The following is a 15,612-nucleotide window of genomic DNA, read 5'->3' on the forward strand; positions in this document are numbered from 1 at the left end:
CCTTTGCCGTTGGTTCACCCTCCAATGGCCGCCGCGGCCGGCGCGCTGCGGCCGGCGCACCGCGCTGATCCGATGGCAGGAGCCAGGAGCCAGGTGCTTTTCCTGGTCTCCCATGGGGTGCAGGGCCCAAGCACCTGGGCCATCCTCCACTGCACTCCCTGGCCACAGCAGAGAGCTGGCCTGGAAGAGGGGCAACCGGGACAGAATCCGGCGCCCCGACCGGGACTAGAACCCGGTGTGCCGGCGCCGCTAGGCGGAGGATTAGGCTAGTGAGCCGCGGTGCCAGCCTAGAAAAGGGTTTTGAATATTGTAGGTACTAATAAAATATTTGTGACATTGTTTTGGGTCAGAACCCTGAAAATCTGGAAGACCTAGCAGCAACTCAATAAATATTTAAATATCTCTACTTACCCTACCTCAATCTGTCAAGTGAGTTTTGTGTGGCTGTACCCTACCATCCAGTGCACTTTGCTAACTGCTGTCATAATACTGATTATTGTAAAAATTTAATTTATTGTGGGGAGCCATTGCACGGCGCCCTAAAGATGGCGCCGGCTCCTTTCCCCCGGAAGGACTGGCGAGAAACAAACATCTCCTAATAAGGAGATGGCTGAGCTCCCTTCCGGCTTCCGCATTGCTGTACCAATCAATGCTTGCCACTTGGCTGCTTTTGATTGGTGCACTGATGGCTATAAGAGGGAGGGGAGAGGAAAGGAGGCGGTAGTAGAAGTTTGAAAGAGGTTCCTGAATAAACTGCTGGAAGAAGAGTTCGGGTCGTGTCTTCCTTGCTGGTCGAGGGACGCGACAATTTATATCCTTAGTAGACTTGATTAAAGTCAGAAAGCTGGAGAAACTGATTTAAAAAATTGAATGAGGAGCATGAAATAATTTACAAATTTATACCACCATACTTTCATCCCTTAGGTACGTTCATAGGAGCTAATTTTATTCAAAGTATATCAAGGTGTCTCCAGTAAATTGAAAAGATGTCAAAAAGATACAGCAGTAGGATTATTTTACCCATTTTATTGCTTGTTTATGTGATTGTGAACTCCCATCCACTGGTTTACTGCCACATGCCTAGGATGTTGGAATTGGGCTGAGTTGAGAGTTGGGGCTGGGAACTCAATTCAAGTCTCATTTGTGGTTGTCAGGGACCCTATTACTTGGGTCATTTCTGCTGCCTCCCAGGATCTGTGTTAGCTAGAAGCTAGAGTCAGGAGCTGGAGCCAGTTATTTTATTTTTAAAGATTTATTCTATTTATTTGAAAGGCGAAGGTACAGGAGGGGGAAGGAAGGAGAGAGAGAGGTCTTCCACCCACTAGTTCACTTCCCAAATGGCTGCAGTGGCAGGGTCTGGACCAGGCTGAAGCCAGGAGCCAGGGCCTTCTTCCAGTTCTTCCACGTGGGTTCAGGGGCCCAAGTACTTGGGCCATCTTCCACTGCTTTCTCACGCACATTAGCATGGGAGCTGGATTGGAAGTGGAGCAGCTGGGACTCATGGAGCAATCAGCACCCCCTTGGGCTGTTGACACGGCAAGGCAGAGGCTTAACCTGTGCCACAGCGCTGGCCCCTGGAGCCAGTTAGTTATTAAACCCAAGTTCTCTTGATATGGGACACCGGCAAAGTAACTGATCTTTTAACTGCTAAGCTAAATACTCACCCCAGTGCCTTGGTTTTTGATATTTAAAGACCACTTGTAAGCAGCCCAAAAATCTTAAGAAAATTATGCAGTTGAATTTCTTTAAACAGTGGAAGAGTTCTAGTCATTAAAGCAACTTTCATGTTTTCTGATGTCATAACCTGTTGTAAAATTCTATATTTTATTTGTAGGTGTATGAGTATTAATAAATAATGGAATCTTGCCATGTGCCTAATGTATGTGTAGTCCCTAAGTCAAATATTTTCTTTTTTATTGTGTTAAAAACCTGTAACATTAAATTTATTGTCATCACTGTTTTTTAAATGTGTAGTTCAGTAGTGTTAAGTATATTCACATTATTGTGTGATAGATCTCTTTTTATCTTGCAAAAGTGAAATTTTATATTCACTAATCACTAATTCTCACTTTCCCCTCCCACAGTCCTTGGCAAGTACCTTTCTTTTTTCTGTTTCTAAGATTTTGACTACTTAGAGATGCTTAATGTGAGTGGAATCATATGGTGTTTGCCCTTTTGTGATTGGCTTATTTTACTTAACATAATGTCATTGAGATTCATCTGTGTTGCAGCATGTGACAGAATTTCTTTTTTTTTTTTTAAGGCTGTTTACTATTCCATTGTATGTATATACCACATTTTAAAAATCCATCTGGTGATAGGCATTTGGGTTGCTTCTTCCTCATGGTTATTTTGAACAGACTGCAGTGAATGTTGCTGTACAAATATCTTAGATTCCTGCTTTGAAGTGTTTTGTGATTTTTTTTTTTTCTGACAATTTATTTGAGAGGCAAAATGACAGAGAGAGGAAGAGATAGAGAGAAGGAGATCTTCTGCTTGCCAGTTTACTCTCCAAATAACTGCAACAGCCAGGGCTAGACCAGGCCAAAATCAGGAGCCTGAACTCTATCGGGGACTTCAATGTGTTCTTGGTCATCCTCTGATGCTTTCCCAGGAGGGAGCTGCATCAGAAGTGGAGCATCGGGCATCACAGGTGGTGGCTTAATTGTACTGTAACTGTGGCCCCAGTTGTTTTGAACATATGCCCAGAAGTGAAATTTGGGTATCATAATATAGTCCTGTTTTTAATATTTTGAGGAACCTGCATAGTGTTTTCCATGACTGCCCTATTTTATATTTGTACCAACACTTCAGAAAATTTCCAGGGGCCAGTGTTAAGCTGCCACCTGCGAAGCTGGCATCCCATATGAGTGCTGGTTCAAGTCCTGGTCATTCTGCTCTCTGCTAATGTGCTTGGGAGTGCAGTGAAGGATGGCCCAAGTGCTTGGGCCCCTGCACACATGTGGGAGACCTGGAGGAAGCTCCTGGTTTCCACCTGTTTCAGTCCTGGCCATTGTGGCCATTTGGGGAGTGAACTAGTGGATGTCTTGCTCTCTCTCTCTCTCTCTCCCTGTAACTCTGCATTTTAAACAGACAAATGAATCTTTAAAAAAAAAATCCAGCTTTTCCATGTCTTTGCTGGTCCCTTGTCGCTCCCCCTCTTCATGGAGGAACGACACAGGACCCTGCGCTGTTCTTTCGTCTGCTCGGCCCTCCCCGGGTTTGCTGCTGGTTCTTCCCGGGTTGGCTACTGTCCCTTCCACCTCCGTGGAAGGGCGGTTCCCCCTGGCCACTTTCCCCACTTCCGCAGGGGAGCGGCACACCGCCGGCCGGCTCTCTCGGGGGCTGCACAGGTGTTCCCCTTAGATGTTCCCCTTAGGTGTTCCTGGTGCATGCCATCTCTCTCCTCCTTTATAGTCCTCCTCCGCCAATCCTAACTCGGCTGCCCACACGCCGAGTACGCTGCTCTCCTCCAATCAGGAGCAAGTCCTACAGTTTATTGGCTGAACTGGAGGCAGCTGTGTAGAAGCTGTTTTCTTCTCTCCCAGCGCCATATTGTGGGAGAGCAGATGCATAGAATAAGTCTTAATTCCAGTAACTTAGTCTAGTCCGAGTTGCTCCCCACAGTCCCTATTTTCTGTTCTTTTGATAGTGGCCATCCTAGTGGGTATGAAATGCTATCTCATTGTGATTTTGATTGGCGTTAGTGATGTTGAATATCTTTACATATATATATATATATTTATATAGGCTACAAACATTTTACTCTTGAGTTTGTTAAAAAATCTTGCATTTTAATTATTTGAAAGTAAATACCATGCATTATTTGTTAGGAGGAAAGTAGACTCTGTCCTTATGAATATTATAAAAGGTTTTATTGGGGGTCAGTACTGTGGCTCACTTGGTTAATCCTCCACCTGTGGTGCCGGCATCCCATATGGGCGCCGGGTTCTAGTCCCGGCTGCTCCTCTTCCAGTCCAGCCCTCTGCTGCAGTGGAGGAGATGGCCCAAGTGCTTGGGCCCCTGCATCTGTATGGGAGACCAGGAGGAAGCACTTGGCTCCTGGCTTCAGATCGGCGCAGCTCTGGCCGTAGTGGCCATTTGGGGGGTGAACCAACAGGAAGAAGACCTTTCTCTCTGTCTCTCTCTCTCACTGTCTAACTCTGTCAAAGAAATAAAAAAAAAAAGCTTCTATTAAGATGAACTTTGTTAGGGCTGGTGCTGTAGTGGGTAAAGTCGCTATCTGCAGTATGGCATCCTGTATGGGCGCTGGTTCAAGTCCTAGCTGCTCCACTTCTGATCCAGCTCCCTGCTAATGCACCTGGGAAAGCAGCGGAAGGTGGCCCAAGTACTTGGGCCCCTACACCCACGTGTGAGATGAGGATGACGCTCCTTGCTTCAACCTTGCACCACTCTGGCTGTTGTAGCTATTTGAGGAGTCAATCAGCGGATGGAAGATCTTCCTCCCTTCCTCTGTCTCTGCCTTCCAGGTACATAAATTTTTTAAAATTAATCAATTTAGACTTGTAGATGACAGGCATAGAGGGAGGAATTATTGACTTGTCTCATTTCTCCCCTTAAATCATTTTGCCTCTTTGGAAAGCCTTTGAGAGCTAAGGTTGTAAAGATATTTTTGAAGTGCTACTTCCCACCAGTAGCTTGATGTTATGCAAAGAGTGATAGGTTCTAGGTGAGACTCTGCCAAGGCAAGTACCTTTTGTGAATGGAACAACTTTTGGACAGCTTGTTTTTATCTCATATTCACCATATTCCAACAGAGCATTTTGCAGATGAAGAATTGAGGCTTGGTGAAAGTAACTTGCTCAGGTTCTCAAAGCTGGTAAGACCAAAGTCTCTTAAAGAATAGGCTTTTGCTGCCTCTAGAGTTTTTTTTTAAAGGATGCTTTTTAGCTCAAAAATTGTGATTATAGGTATTTGGTTTTTGTTTGCACACTTAGAATTATTTTTCTGGAAAACTGGTGAAACAGTGGTCTTAAATTCACATTACTGTCACATGTGATTGTGATTCTCCTTAGCTTGCATTTAATTGAGTATATAATATAACCATTGCTCCCAAATTCTTTATCAAATTATCAATTCATAAAACATCTATTGATTATAAGCCTATTTTCTCTATTATGTCCCTGCATTTTGGGTGTAATAGCAACTGAAAGGTTTTGCCATAATGGACTATGCTGAATCTGACTAAACTAGCTTTGTAAAGAACAATGAAATCTGAATTGGCAAGTTCATATTAGTTCTCAATTCTTAGTAAAATTTAGCTTTGTAGTTAAAGAAGTAAATTAATTTTAGGGGGCCGACGCCGTGGTGCAGTGGGTTAATCCTCTGCCTGCGGTGCCAGCATCCCATATGGGCGCCGGTTCTAGTCCTGGCTGCCCCTCTTCCAGTCCAGCTCTCTGCTATGGCCTGGGAGGGCAGTAGAAGATGGCCCAAGTGTTTGGGCCCCTGCACCCACGTGGGAGACCAGGAAGAAGCACCTGGCTCCTGGCTTCGGATAGGAGCAGCTCCGGCCATTGAGGCCATTTGGGGAGTGAACCAACGGAGGAAAGACCTTTCTCTGTCTCTGCCTCTCACTGTCTCTCTCAAATAAGTAAAATCTTTTTTTAAAAAAAAAAGTAAACTAATTTTTTAACAAATTATCTGGTGACATTTGTCTTTTTTTTTTTTTTTAAAGATTTATTTCTTTTACTTGAAAGTCACAGTTACGCAGAGAGAGGGAGAGAGAGAGAGGTCTTCCATCTGCTGGTTCACTCCCCAGATGGCTGCAATGGCCGGAGCTGCGCTGATCTGAAGCTAGGAGCTTCTTCCGGGTCTCCCATGTGGGTGCAGGGGCCCAAGGACTTGGACCATCTTCTACTAGTTTCCCAGGCCATAGCAGAGAGCTGGATGGGAAGTGGAGCAGCCAGGTCTCTAACCAGCGCCCATATGGGATGCTGGCACTGCAGGCCGCGGCTTTACCCGCTACTCTTCAGTGCCAGCCCCAACATTTGTCTTGTACTCTCATCCTTGTCCTCATTTTCTTTTTTCCCCATATGGAAGTGCTGGGATTGAAAATCTTACTGTTAGTCTGGATATTGCAGGGAGAAAACTGCAGGAGTTAAATAACTAGTTTCCCTGTGGGTGGTCAGTCCCTTATAACTATAGTTTCTGTAGGTATTTGGGGACTCAAAAAATATTTTCTCTGGGCTTCATTATTTTTGAAAAGTGATGTTATAGTAATAAAGTCATTCAACACCAAATATTGTTGTATTTCATTTTGTGCTGCTATGACAGTAGCTGAGGTTGAGTAACTTAAGAAGAATAGAAACTTGTTTCTCATAGTTCTGGAGACTGTGAAGTAGAAGTTCAAGGCACTAACGTTTGGGGCCTCTCACTGTGCTCTTACATGCTGTAAAGTGGAAGGGCAAGTGGAGGGGCCATGAGGGGTGGGATTTCCCTGCCACTCACATAGAAGTCCCACACTGAGTTCTTGGCTACCAGTTTCAGCCTGGCCCAGCTCTGTCTTTTGGCGGGCATTTGCAGTTAACTAGTGGATGGGCGATCTCTCTATGTCTTTCTGCCTCTCAAATAAATAAAATAAAAAATTTCTTAGAGATACATAATTTGAATATCCTGTTCTAGGTTTTCTGCTAGTCAAATGTGAGAGCAGGGTGTTTTGATTGCTGCTGATTCATATGATTTCTGGGTACTTTTATGTCAGCTGTTCTCAAAGCATAGACCCTAAGAGATCTGTGAGATCAAAGTTATTTTTACAATAATACTAAGATGTGATTTGCCTTTTTAAAAAATTTACCATGTTGACATTTGTACCCATGGTGTGAAAACAACTGTGAGTAAAAACAATTGGCATATTAACACTTGAAGTGAAAACAGGTTTTGTTTGAGAATGTCCTTGATGAAGTAGTAAGAATGATTAGTTTTATTAAATCTTGATCCTTGAATACAAGCATTTTTAACATTCTGTGGGGCAAGATGAGAATGTAAAAGTGCTTTTGATGCATATCAAAGTATGATTTTGAGGAAAGGCACTTATGTGAGTTGCAAGCTGCACTAGCTACTTTTTTGACTTAACAGAGGGGCTGATAAACTGTGATTATTCAGAGTTGGGTTTTTGGCAGACATTTTCTCAACAAAGTGAGCCTACTACTAAGGAAAATAGCTGATCCTATTTTTATGGCAAAGAGAACGGTGAACTTTCAAGCAAAAGTTAGAATTTTTGGATAACATATCCTGTGAACTTGAAAGCTTCTCGGTACTTAAATACTTTCTGATGCAATTAATGGATTAGGGGCCAGCACTATTGTGAAGACAAAGTCCTCTCCTGCATCTCATGGGCACTGGTTCAAGTCCTGGCAGCTCCACATCTGATCTAGTTCCCTGCTGATGGCACCTGAAAAAGCAGCAGAGGATGGCCCAAGTGCTTGGGCCCCTATACTCACTTGGGAGACCTGGGGATTAATGGATTTAACAACTATCTTTTTTTTTTTTCCTTTTCTCTAAAAATCAACTCTGGAAAGTGCATACCTAATTGGATCAGTAGTTTTCTTTCCCTTTTTTCTTTTTAAAGATTTATTTATTTGAAACTCAGAGTTATAAGAGAGAGAGAAGAGAGGGAGGGAGGGAGGGAGGAAGGTAGGTGGAGGGGAGAGGTCTTCTGTCTGCTGGTTCACTCCCCAACTGGCTGCAAGATCGGCTGTGCTGATCTGAAGCCAGGAGCTTCCTCTGGGTCTTCCCACGTAGGTGCAGGGGCCCAAGAACTTGGGCCAACTTCCACTGCTTTCCCAGGCCATAGCAGAGAGCAGGATTGGAAGTAGAGCGGCTGGGACTCGAACCGGCCCATATGGGATGCCGGCATTGCAGGCAGTGGCTTTACCTGCTACACCACAGCGCCGGCCTTTGGATCAGTCGTTTTCAAAACGAAGGATGATGAGATAGTATCGTGTAAGTTATATATTTAGAGTGAATAGTCCTATGAATGTTAATATAGGAGAGTAGGAAAAGTTCATTGATACCACTTCAGATTCTACCTTTTAAGTAATAGTATAAGAAAGTACTAATGCTTGCTGAATTGTAGTGTTTGTTTTGAGGAAAAGCCGCTAAAGTTGAAGGAGCCACTGAACTGGTTGAACTAGCGATTTTTTTCGTGGAACAGTTACCTCAAAAGTTCTTCAGGTATTCTTTCTTTGTCTAGCTAAATATCTGAGTTGGAATTTTCTTATTACACTTTAGCCAAAACAACCATTGGAACAGGCTGAATGAAGCAGCAGATTTGAGAATGCAGCCTTCTTCTATTAGAAAGATATTGAAGAAATCGGAAAATGTTGCCATTCACTAATTTTGAAAAAGAAAATGCTTTTTTAAAAAGTAAAGTATGTTATTTTAAAGCATTTACTTTAAAATATTTTATTTTAAAGTAAAACGTACACTCCTGGTTCATTCCCTGAATGCTCACAAGAGCCAAAGCTGAAATTGGGAGCTGGGAACTCAGTTTAGATCTCCCAGGTGAGTAGTAGGAACCCAAATACTTTTTTTTTTTTTTTTTTTTTGACAGGCAGAGTGGACAGTGAGACAGAGAGAAAGGTCTTCCTTTGCCGTTGGTTCAACCTCCAATGGCCGCTGCGGCCGGCGCACTGCGCTCATCCGATGGCAAGAGCCAGGTACTTATCCTGGTCTCCCATGGGGTGCAGGGCCCAAGGGCTTGGGCCATCCTCCACTGCACTCCCTGGCCACAGCAGAGAGCTGGCCTGGAAGAGGGGCAACCGGGACAGAATCCGGCGCCCCGGTATGCCGGCGCTGCAAGGCGGAGGATTAGCCTAGTGAGCTGTGGCGCCGGCCAAGGAACCCAAATACTTGATTCATCATCTCTGCCTCCCAGGGTCTGCATTGGTAGGAAGCTGGAGTGAGGTGCTGGAGCTGAGAATCAAACCCAGGTACTCCAATGTGGGATTTAGGTATCTTAACCACTAGGCTAAATGCCGTCTCCTCTTTCTCATTTTTGATCAATTTTTCTTATATATGGCATTTGGATTTTAATTTTAGGATGTCTCTTGCCATTGATTTTTTTTTTTTTTTGGTCCCATTCCCTCAGCTGTCAATCCAGTTTGGGGCTCTTACTGTTTTTTTTTTTTTTTTCCTGAATTCATTCAACACTTTAGTTTCTTTATAATATGATTTTCAAATAAGGGTTTTGCATGGAGTCTCAGCATTGACTTGACTTTATTTTTATTAATAAAATAAAAATGTACAGATACAAACTCCTTATGTTAAAACCAAAGCAGCTGACACTGAAGCTCACTAGGCTAATCCTCTGCCTGTGGCACCGGCACTCCGGGTTCTAGTCCCGGTGGGGCGCTGGGTTCTCACGGCTGCTCCTCTTCCAGTCCAGCTCTCTGCTGTGGCCCGGGAAGGCAGTGGAGGATGGCCCAAGTGCTTGGGCCCTGTACCGGCATGGGAGACCAGGAGGAAGCACCTAGCTCTTGGCTTTGGATCGGCACAGCGTGCCGGCCGTGGCAGCCATTTGAGGGGTGAACCAATGGAAGGAAGACCTTTCTCTCTCTCACTGTCTAACTCTGCTTGTCAAAAAAAAGAAGGGGTGGGGGCAGATTTACAAGTTAAATATACTTTCCAATTAGCCACAGTGGCCAGAGAGCTGGGCTGATCTGAAGCCAAGAGCCAGGATCTTCTAGGTCTCTCACGTAGGGGTCAGGGCCCAAGCACTTGGGCCATCTTACACTGCTTTCCCAGGCCATAAGCAAAGAGCTGGATTTTTTTTAGAAAATTTGTTTATTTATTTGAAAGAGTTACACAGAGAAGGGAAGGCAGAAAGAGAGAGGTCTTCCATCTGCTGGTTCACTTCCCAGTTGGCTGCAAAGGCTGGAGCTGTGCTGAGCTGAAGCCAGGAGTCAGGAGCTTCTTCTGGGTCTCCCACACGGGTACAGGACCCAGGGATTTGGGTCATCTATGCGTTCCCAGCCCACAGCAGAGAGCTGGATCAGAAGAGGAGCAGCCGGGACTAGAACCGGCACTCACATGGGATGCCGGCACTGTAGGCAGTGGCTTTAACCCGCTGTGGCACAGTGCCGGACCCCGAGAGCTGGATTTTAAGAGGAGCAGGCAGGACACGAACTGGCGATCATAGGCACAGCAGGTGGAGGCTTAGCCTACTATGCCACAATGCCCCTCCATAAATCTTAAAAACAAAAACAAAAACTGTCTCAATTACTGTTTCTTTTCTTTTGTTTTTATTTACCTATTTGAAAGGTAGAATGACAGAGACGAGAAATCCACCTTCCATCTTCTAGTTCACTCCCCAAATGGCAGCGACAGCCAGGGTTGTTGGGCCAGAATGAAGGCAGGAGTCAGGAACTCCAACCAGGTTTCCCACTTGAGCCACAAGTACCTGAGCCATCTTGAGCCATCACCTGCTGCCTTCCAGTAGCCTTAGCAGAAAGCTGGATTGTAAGTAGAATAGGAGGACTTGTATGTAGCACTCTGATTGGGTGTGGTGTCCTAAGCAGAGTCTTAACCCACTATGCTAAAATCAATGCTGGCCCCTCTGTTTCTTTTTTTTTTTTTTAATAAAGATTCCTTTATTTGAAAGCTAGAGTTACACAGAGAGAGGAGGAGAGGCAAAGAGAGAGGAGGAGAGGCAAAGAGAAAGAGAGAGAGGTCTTCCATCCTCTGGTTCACTCTAGTTTGCTACAATAGCCAGAGCTGCACCGATCTGAGACCTCCGGGTCTCCCTCATGGGTGCAGGGGCCCAAAGGCTTGGGCCGTCTTCCACTGCTTTCCCAGGTGATAGCAGAGAGCTGGATCAGAAGTGGAGCAGTCGGATCTCGAACCAGCGCCCAAATGGGATGTTGACACCACTGGTGCGGTGGCTTTATTGGCTACGCCACAGTGCTGGCCCCGACCTCGAGAGTTTCAAAGAGTATTGGTTAGGCATTTTCTAAGAATGTCTTTCAGTTTGGGTTTAACAGATATTCTTATAATTGGAGTGAGATTATTGGTTAGGAAGTTTTAGAGAAGGATGTCACTGAAGGGACGTTCATGTCTCATTACATCACATGAAGAGATACTTGTTAGCAAGATGACTTAATCACTGGTGATCTAAATTTTGATCATCTAGTTATGTTGGTATCTTCTAGGTTTTTCCATTGAAACTCTCGTTTCCCTTTCCAGACTTTATTCTTGGAAATGAGTCACTGAATATAGCTTACGCTCAAGGGAAGGAAACAGTTCTGCCTCCCACAAAGGGGAAGTGTGTACACAGATTATTTGGAATTCCTTGTAAGGAAGATTTATCTCTTTTCCATTTATTTATTTAGTCAATCATTGGCTTATGGATGCTTATTAATTTGGTTATTATATATATATATATATATATTTGGCTGCTGAAATGATTCCTGCTGTGGTCATTGGGAAGTTCTTCAATTTGGCTTCTGTCTCTTATCCTCTATTTTTTTTTTTTTTTAAAGATTTTTCCATTCATCTTTTGAGCATTGCTTTTCCTGCTGCTCTAGGCTTACCTTGTATTTCTCCAGTTCTAGCCCCAGGATTAATCGTTTTTGTATTGCCATTTTCCCTTGTATTGGAGAATTAGACAGAAGTTACGGGTTCTGGGTATGCTCTTTGATAATGGAGTGTTGCTACTTCCAGGAACCCTGTGGATAGAGCTTGGAAATACAGGTGTGTCAGCTAATCCATATGTATATTCCTATCTGTTTCTCTTTCTACATATGTTTTAAAAATAAATATGCCTGCAGCGCCGGCATCCTATATGGGTGCTGGGTTGTTGTCCCGGCTGTTCGTCTTCCAGTCCAGCTCTCTGCTGTGGCCCAAGAGGGCAGTGGAGGATGGCCCAAGTGCTTGGGCCCTGCATCCACATGGGAGACCAGGCAGAGGCACCTGGCTCCTGGCTTCGGATCGGTGCAGCACTGGCCGTGGCGGCCATTTGGGGAGTGAACCAATGGAAGGAAGACCTTTCTCTCTGTCTCTCATTGTCTATAACTCTACCTGTCGATAAAAAAAAATCAGTTCATATTGATATTTCTGACTAATCTAGCACCACTTTTTGCTTATTTGTAACTTCTTTTTTCTCTGACATTAAGGAACCTGGCTCATATTAACTACAATTTATTTTGTTTACCCCTAGTAAATATAGAGTACTTTCAGAATTACCAACTGGTAACTGTGTGTGAAACAAATTGACCAACTAGAATATACTGTTTATGTATCACTCTTTTTGTCTTTAGCCTTCCTATATACCAAGGGGTGGGGAACGTCTGTAAAAGGTCTGTGACATGATTTGGTCTGTCCCCTGCCAAGGCAAACCACATTTGGAACTCAAAATTCTTTCAGTCTATAGCAGGCTAATTAGGTTGACAATTTTGTATGGCCTGCCAATGATGTTATAAATATCCAAATGGCCCTTGGCAGGAAGAAGGTTCTCCACCCCTGCATATACAGTTGAAACAGATATTTCAAAGTTAAGTAAGTTAGCTCCTACCCCTGTGCTCTGCACTTCCAATGAGGTTACCTTATAAAATTATAATGCTAAGTTAGATTCATTGTAGTTTGGGTTCTATCCTTATAGCCTCTGACATCTTTTGTTTTATTTTCATATAGTTTATTATTTTTTTTAAAGATTTATTTATTTGAAAGAGTTACACAGAGAGAGGAGAGGTAGAGAGAGAGAGAGGTCTTCCATCCGACGGTTCACTCCCCAGTTGGCCACAACGGCCAGAGCTGTGCCAGTCCGAAGCCAGGAGCCAGGAGCTTTTTCCGGGTGTCCCATGTGGGTGCAGGAGCCCAAGGATTTGGGCCATCTTCCTCTACTTTCCCAGGCCATAGCAGAGAGCTGGATTGGAAGTGAAGTGGCCAGGTCTCAAACTGGCGCCCATATGGGATGTTGGTGCTTCAGGCCAGGGCGTTAACCCACTGCGCCACAGCACTGGCCCCTAGTTTATTTTATTTTATTTTATTTTATTTTTTAAAAAAACACCTTTTGTTAGGTTGTTATCTATTTAACTTTTTCATAAGATTGTTGTAATTTCTGATCTACTCATCGGTCACTATGTAGTTGATAGTGATTATAGTGTTTATCAACTCTCAGGCTCTGTGTACCTTAACATAAATTTATTTCTCATCACAAGGCTATAAGATAGATTTTCTACACAAGTTAACCTCTTTTGTGAGGTGAGTAAGGCATGAAGCTAGCCTATTTCACATACAGCTGGTTAGTGATAGATTTGGGATATGAACCCAGATAGTCTCAGCTTTGGAGTCTGTGCTCTTGACCTTTTGTTAAAGACTGCATAGGCCTTAGAATTATAGGACTAGGACCAACATTGTGGCATAGCAGGTTAAGCCTCTGCTTGGGCACTGCTTTGAGACCTGGCTGCTCCACTTCTGATCCAGCTTCCCCCTAAAGTGCCTAGGAAAGCAGTGGAGGATGCCAGCACCTATGTGGGAGACTTGGAAGAAGCGACTAGCTCCTGGCTTTGGCCTGGCCCAGCCTCAGCCATTGCGGCCATTTGGGGAGTGAACCAGAGAATGGAAGATGTCTTGTGCTTTCTCTCTCCCCGTCTCTCCTCTCCTTGTAACTCTGCCTTTCAAATAAATAGAAAATAAATTTTAAAAATTACTGCCTTTGAGCTCTCTTCTTCTGTCCTGGCCTCTAGCTAGGAGGGGGCTGGCTGGAGCCCTGCACCTCTAGGGCGCGTGGCCTCTTCCATGTGGCTGGTGCCTGGCACTCGGTATGAACCCAGATTTACCTCTCTCTCTTAAATAAAGCTCTCACTTTCCTATGCGACTTTCTCACTAAATAAAAGCCTAAAATGTAAAAAAAAAAAAATACTGTCTTTGAAACAAAAGAATTAATGACTAAATGCTGTCTTGTTTTTTGTTTGAGCTTAGGTTGGAATGGAATGCAGATAACCCTAGTTTTGCCTCATATATATATATATATATATATAATATTTGAAAGTCAGAGTTACACAGAGAGAGGAGAAATAGAGAGAGAGAGGTCTTCCATCCACTGGTTCACTCCCCATATGGCCGCAACGGCCGGAACTGTGCTGATCCGAAGCCAGGAGCCAGGAGCTTCTTCCAGGTATCCCATGTGGGCGCAGAGGCCCAAGGACTTGGGCCATCTTCTACTGCTTTCCCAGGCCATAGCAGAGAGCTGGATTGGAAGTGGAGCAGCCTGGTCTCGAACCGGCGCCTATATGGGATGCCGGCACTTTAGGCCAGGGCATTAGCCCACAGTGCCGGCCCCTCCCTTCCTTCTTTCACCTTTCCCTTCCTCCCTTCCTTCCTGTTTCCTGCTCTTCTCTCCTTCACCCTCTCCTCCACTCTCTGCTTCTCAAATAACTGAAAATTTTAAGAAAATGGAATTGTTAAGTGAGACTAATAGCTGCCATCAAGGCATTTGAACATAAGAGCACTGTTGAAGACTAGTGCTTTTTCAAAATATGCAATTTTATGTCAGACTTGCTGTGAAGTAAAATTTTCTTAGTGAAGAACATAGGGCATTTTACAAATCATATTACTTAAATTATGTTGGGTTTGAATTTTATCTTATTTAGCTTGGTAATCAGTGAAGACATAAAGTTAATGCTATATGTATTTTACTATTAAAGATTTATTTTACTTTCTGACTTTCAAATAGTCAGAATTAGAAAGGGAGAGAGCTTCCATCTGCTGGTTCACTTCCCAGATGGCCGCAGCAGGAGCCAAGAACTTCATCAGGATCTCCCACACACATGCAGGGGCCCAAGGACTTAGGCCATCTTCTACCGCTTTCCCAGGAGCATTAGGAGGGAGCTGGATTGGAAGTGGAGCAGCCAGGACTTGAACCGACACCCATATGGGATGCTAGCACTATGTATGGAAGGTGGCTTAATCTGCTGTGCTACAACGCCAGCCCCACTTGATGCTGTTTTAATGTTAAGAAGGATAAATACTACATGTAGTTTATTATTTCATTTTTCTTCAGGCAAGTAGAAACAAATATTTGGAAAGACTAAATAGATGGTTATTGTCTTGATTTAACAAATTTTAGGACGATGAACTTTTTAAAAAGTATCAAGAGTACTGATGGAGCCTGTGGCACTCCCCTTGCTCCCCTTCAGTTATTAGCAGCTAAGTGAGGAGGGGAAGGAATGTAGTTTGTTTTGTTTTATTCTAAATTGAGAGGTGGAGAGAGCAGAGAACTCCCCATCTGCTGGGTCACTCCTGGGCTGGGCCAGGCTGAAGCTGGAAGCCTCAGTTGAAGTCTCCCATAGTGGGTAGCAGGAATCCAACTACCTGAACCATCACTTGCTGTCTCCCATGTCAGAATTAGCAAGAAGCTGGAATCAGGAGTTAGAGCTGGGATTGAAACGCTCCAGGTTGGGCCAGCGCCATGGCTCACTTGGCTAATCCTCTGCCTGTGGCGCCGGAATCCCATATGGGCGCCAGGTTCTAGCTCCTCTTTCATTCCAGCTCTCTGCTGTGGCCCGGGAAGGCAGTGGAGGATGGCCCAAGTGCTTGGGCTTTGCTAGGAGGAGGCGCCTGGCTCCTGGCTTCGGATCGGTGCAGTGCGCCGGC

General features: G+C 44.3%; 1 protein-coding gene across 28 annotated transcripts in view; it reads left to right on the forward strand.

Moving 5' to 3' along the window:
- Positions 1-15,612, forward strand: part of EZH2 (enhancer of zeste 2 polycomb repressive complex 2 subunit) — an 80,503-nt gene that overhangs the window by 8,927 nt on the left and 55,964 nt on the right. Inside the window, exon 1 of one of the 28 annotated variants that reach the window (XM_089329569.1) lies at positions 784-924. The exons of 26 other annotated variants lie outside the window; for them this stretch is intronic. Coding sequence is in view for 1 of the 2 variants with exons in the window: in XM_089329568.1 (XP_089185694.1) it covers positions 4,378-4,490 (113 nt within the window). In the remaining variant the exon portion in view is untranslated. Of the gene's footprint in view, positions 1-783; positions 925-4,368; positions 4,491-15,612 lie in introns of those variants that run through there. One more of the 28 variants, XM_089329568.1, reaches the window with a different exon arrangement.

Source organism: Oryctolagus cuniculus, chromosome 3, assembly GCF_051225735.1.
Source record: "Oryctolagus cuniculus isolate XC-2025 breed Fujian yellow rabbit chromosome 3, ASM5122573v1, whole genome shotgun sequence".
NCBI classification, from domain to species: Eukaryota; Metazoa; Chordata; class Mammalia; order Lagomorpha; family Leporidae; genus Oryctolagus; species Oryctolagus cuniculus.